This window comes from Quercus lobata, unplaced genomic scaffold, assembly GCF_001633185.2.
Source record: "Quercus lobata isolate SW786 unplaced genomic scaffold, ValleyOak3.0 Primary Assembly Scq3eQI_281, whole genome shotgun sequence".
Classification (NCBI taxonomy): Eukaryota; Viridiplantae; Streptophyta; class Magnoliopsida; order Fagales; family Fagaceae; genus Quercus; species Quercus lobata.
Genome location: NW_022155313.1, coordinates 162 through 5295, shown reverse-complemented (window position 1 = coordinate 5295; position 5134 = coordinate 162). Strand labels below are relative to the sequence as shown.

Genomic DNA, 5134 nt, shown 5'->3' with positions numbered 1-5134 from the left:
TATTTATTTTTTTACAATTCAAAATTAATAATTGTTTTTCTTTATTATATATATGCATAGCCTGATTTATTTAAAAAAAAAAAATTAAATGTTCCTTAACACGGTAAGACACTAGTTAACTAAATCCATTAGATTCTCAATCAAAAAAAGAAAATCTAAAAAAAAAAAAAATAGTATGACATTGACAACAACAAATCCCATGAGCTATGTCGGGGTAGGTGATGAATAATTTTTTAGTGGGAGCCATCGGTTGGGTAGGTGTAAAATTTCATCGCAATTTTTATAGAAACATTTCTACCCTATTCACCAATATACCCCTCCTCCTTAATATGAATGCACCCCAGATTCCACTTATTTACAAAACCACCCCTGAGAATGCAACCCCAAACTCAATTCCCAAAATGCCCCTACTCTCCCTAACTACCCGCCCTTTTGTTTTGACTGTTGAAGTTGAAGTTGAAGTTGAAGAAGGCAAGAAGCCCACCAAACCTTTTTGCCTCTTAAAGAAAACCCTATAAAAACCCCACTCTCTCTATATTTCTCAAGCAAGCTCTCCAAAACTCTCTCTATCTCTCTCTAACTCTTTCTCTCTCTCTAGGAACAAGGAAGGAAAGAGAGAAAAAAAAAGAGGAGGAGGGAGAGAAAGAAGAAACCCAAAAAAACAAAAACAAAAACAAGTTTTGAAAACACAAAAACACTTTTTGGTTTTTACAAAACACAATGGCACTCTCAAACACAGCCACCCTCTCAGCCAAAACCTTGTACAGCAACACCCACGCTTTCTCACACCAGCAACAGCCCAGTTTCTCTCTTGTCCCCACCGCCAACACCAAGCCTGTCCAAACTCGCATCTCAGCCGTCCATGCAGCCGAGCCATCCACAAAGCAGTCATCACCGTCCGTTCCTGCCGTAGGTTCTAAATGGGCTGTGGATAGCTGGAAGACCAAGAAGGCTCTGCAGCTCCCAGAGTACCCTGACAAGAAGGACCTAGAGACTGTGTTGAAGACCATTGAGGACTTCCCACCGATTGTGTTTGCTGGTGAGGCTAGGCACCTTGAAGAGAAGCTTGCTGATGCTGCAATGGGAAATGCTTTTCTCTTGCAAGGTGGGGACTGCGCTGAGAGTTTCAAGGAGTTCAGTGCTAATAACATTAGGGACACCTTCAGAGTTATTCTTCAGATGGGTGCTGTTCTTATGTTTGGTGGTCAAGTGCCTGTCATTAAGGTTGGTTTTTCAGCTTTACTATGATTTTGTATGTGTGTGTGTTTTGGTTGTTCATGGTTGTGTATAGTGTATACGATGTTGAAAATGATTGGTTTTGAATTGTGGGTGTTTGATATTTTAAAAAAATGTGATCTTTAAAGCGTGTGTGGGTGATTGTTAAATACGATTGTTGAAATGATTGGTTTTGAATTGCGGGAATTTGATCATTTTAAAAAAGGGATCTTTTAAAATTTTTCTCATTGCTGCTCCTTATATGTGGTGAGTGTTTGCATTTCAAGATTATATGTATTGGGTTTTGATTGTTTTTGAAAATTGACATGTTATGAATTGGAATTGGATTGAATAGTGATTTGAGATTTGTGGAATTGGGTCTGTTTTAGGTTGGAAGAATGGCTGGTCAGTTTGCAAAGCCGAGATCTGACCCATTTGAGGAGAAGGATGGTGTGAAACTCCCAAGTTACAAGGGAGACAACATAAATGGTGATACTTTTGATGAGAAATCAAGGATCCCAGACCCCCAGAGGTTAATAAGGGCTTATTGCCAATCCGCGGCAACTCTCAATCTTCTTAGGGCCTTTGCCACCGGAGGATATGCCGCAATGCAGAGGGTTAGTGAGTGGAATCTTGATTTTGCGGAGCACAGTGAGCAAGGAGATAGGTAGACTATGTTAAACCTGCCTTGGTTTTGTTTAACCATTAGTTAATTCACTTGTAATGTTTAGCATTTGGTTTTTACTCAGTGAGCCTTGATTGTGTGACAATTTGAACCATAATATATAGAATGCACTTAATATAATCAAATTGAGCTTATTGATATTGCTTTTGTTTGTTGATGGGCTCATTGGAGTTTTTGGTGATTTAAGAACCTATAAGGTTTCAACAAGTTTGTTGTTCGGATGGTTCAAACAGGTACCAGGAATTGGCTCACCGCGTTGATGAGGCCCTAGGTTTCATGGCTGCTGCGGGACTAACAGTTGACCATCCTGTGATGAGAACAACTGAATTCTGGACCTCCCATGAGTGTTTGCTTTTGCCTTATGAGCAATCACTCACTAGGAAGGACTCGACTTCTGGCCTGTACTATGATTGCTCTGCTCACATGCTTTGGGTTGGGGAGCGTACCCGGCAACTAGATGGTGCCCACGTAGAGTTCCTTAGAGGAGTTGCCAATCCTCTTGGCATCAAGGTATTTTAAAACGGATACTTTCTTGTTCTCTTGATAAATCTGATTGCTTTTTGCTTACTATATTATCACATCCACTGATCCATCACTTAGATTAGATGGGACAAATAAAAAATTATTAATTATATATCATATTTTTTACAACATGGAAATCTCTTAATAATACATTGCATTATTTGCTAAGTTCTATAAGTATTCCGATTATTTCTGCAATGCTGAGTATGTTTCTTTCACTCTTTCTTTATTATCTATTACTCAATTACGTGCTTACCATTTCCCTAATCTTCACTTATATTTCTTGGAAAAGGCATAATTGGTGGTAAATAACGGGTAAAGGTACTTTCACGATCACTACCAACTTTGTTACCAGTGCTTTACAAGATCAGCTCCAACAACATATAGAAATTTTGTACCAGTACTTGGTTCCTTTAACAAATCAGTTGGTATTTGCTAATTTATGAAGATGTTTATGGTCAGACTTGATGTACAATTGTGTTGTTGAGTATGCTCATCCAATCTTGTTTGACTGACAGTTATGTCCTTAACTGAAGTTCTTGAGGCTTTATATTGTTGCACTTGTTGCAAACAAAATATGCTATACTTCCCTTTGTGATGCCTGACACTAGTTGAAGTACTTTTATTTCTTCCAGCAAAATTTGATGACTAAAGCCGAATGTTTGGATGCAGGTGAGCAATAAAATGGATCCTAACGATCTAGTTAATCTCATTGAGATCCTGAATCCCAATAACAAGCCAGGAAGGATAACAATAATTTGCAGAATGGGTGCTGAGAACCAGAGAGTTAAGCTTCCCCATTTGATCAGGGCTGTCCGCAGGGCTGGGCAAATTGTGACTTGGGTCTGTGATCCAATGCATGGAAACACCATCAAGGCACCATGTGGACTTAAAACACGTCCCTTTGATGCAATTTTGGTACTATTCTCTCCCAACTTAATATATGTACATCATCTTGATCAGACATAGTTCTTGATTTTTTTTTTTTTAATGGGGCAGTTGGGCTTTTCGAAATCATAAAAATGAAAATGTTTGATTTTGGTGTTTAGAGATTAGAGAATTGCATGTCTTATGAAGTGGGGTAAATGTCAGAGCAGTAGAATACAGTCATCTTTAGTTAGAAGGAATGCAACCAAATATCTGTGGTTAAATCTGTAGAAATCAACATTTGCTAACTTCTAATAGCTAATCTATAGCTTGATTGTCATACTTCTGACCAATAAGTACAGTTTGGCGAACAATCCAAGTCATTATCATTCTTTGAACTAAAGTGAAAAATGTTTCATAAGACTAGAGTGGTTAACCCCTTGCTTGAATATTATGTCACCAACCAATTGATGCTGGTTGGTGAACAGTCCAAGTCAAGACCAACCAATTACCAAGGACTTCCACTGAGTAAGAAAGTTGATGTTGTGAACATGTGGTCATTTGCTAGTCTTCATCTTATTATGTAAAATCAACGGGGTGGGTGTACATAATTCTGGTTAATTGGCCATTTATTCCTCTCCTATGCCTAGAAAGTAATTCTGACATCATGTTCATATTGTCTTATCTGTGGGTAGGCTGAGGTGCGAGCATTCTTTGATGTGCATGAGCAAGAAGGGAGCCACCCCGGTGGGGTTCATCTGGAGATGACTGGCCAGAATGTGACAGAGTGCATTGGAGGGTCTCGGACAGTGACTTTTGACGACCTGAGCTCACGTTATCACACACATTGTGACCCAAGGCTCAACGCTTCTCAGTCTCTTGAGCTATCATTTATCATTGCAGAGCGACTTAGAAAGAGAAGAATTGGAACTCAACGTCTACTTTCTTTGAGCCTTTAGACAGTTTGGAACTCAACGTCTACTTTCTTTGAGCCTTTAGACAGTACCTCATCGTTTCTTATTGATTGGCAGTCTTGATGTATTTGTTAGTGAATAAATTTGGTATGCATCATTTACCAAACCTTGAGTTGCAGGTGCCACTTATTGCAATACTAGCAAATTAATGGTCCCCAACAATTAAGAGCAACTTTCTAAATCCTGGGAAATTGTGGACTACGCAAAGAAACTAAATTTTTATTACAAGTTGATTTTAGTTGTGAAGGATTTGATTAAATGCTTGGCAGATATGGACCCTGGTGGCCTTTCTGATTGGAACCTGCAAAAGTAAGGTGTTGGGGAGCAACCTTGTAGGAATTTCCTAAGTTATTGAGTACTTCTGTTTGAGTTTGATTTATGTATTTATGAGTGGATGTAGTATGAATATTTTCAAAAGAAAGAAATAAAAGTAAAGGGCATTATGGAAGATGAATGGACAGGTATGATCTTTATTATTTTGAATTATGGAAAAGTTAAAAGATGTCTTAAGTGCTTGGTTTAGAAAATGTTTTTAGTAACTTTTTTTTTGAGCGAAATAACTTTTTATTTTAAATGGAAAGATAAATGATTTTTTTAACAGCTTTTTATATTTTTCATAAAAATGGTATCAATTTTTTTTTTAAAATCAATTAATAAATGTCATAAATGCACTGAATTCTTTGAATTATTAATTAGAACTCTAATGCTACAATTGCACTTCAAAAAAAAAAAAAAAAACTTTAATGCTACAAAATTTAGAAGATATGCCATGTATCGAACACAAATCATTGGTTTCACTTTTTGTGTTATACTTTATACTTCACCAATTACAATTGGTTATATTCATTCCCATTTATCCTTGTCACAATCT

General features: G+C 37.4%; 1 protein-coding gene across 1 annotated transcript; it reads left to right on the top strand.

The window, feature by feature from the left end:
• The first annotated feature begins 548 nt into the window (after positions 1-548).
• Positions 549-4717, top strand: LOC115973738 (phospho-2-dehydro-3-deoxyheptonate aldolase 2, chloroplastic-like). The gene is made up of 5 exons (XM_031093988.1): positions 549-1224; positions 1605-1882; positions 2134-2410; positions 3095-3340; positions 3985-4717. Exons 1-5 carry the CDS (start codon positions 721-723, stop codon positions 4246-4248), a joined length of 1569 nt encoding a protein of 522 aa, XP_030949848.1. The 5' UTR covers positions 549-720; the 3' UTR covers positions 4249-4717.
• Positions 4718-5134: the final 417 nt, after the last annotated feature.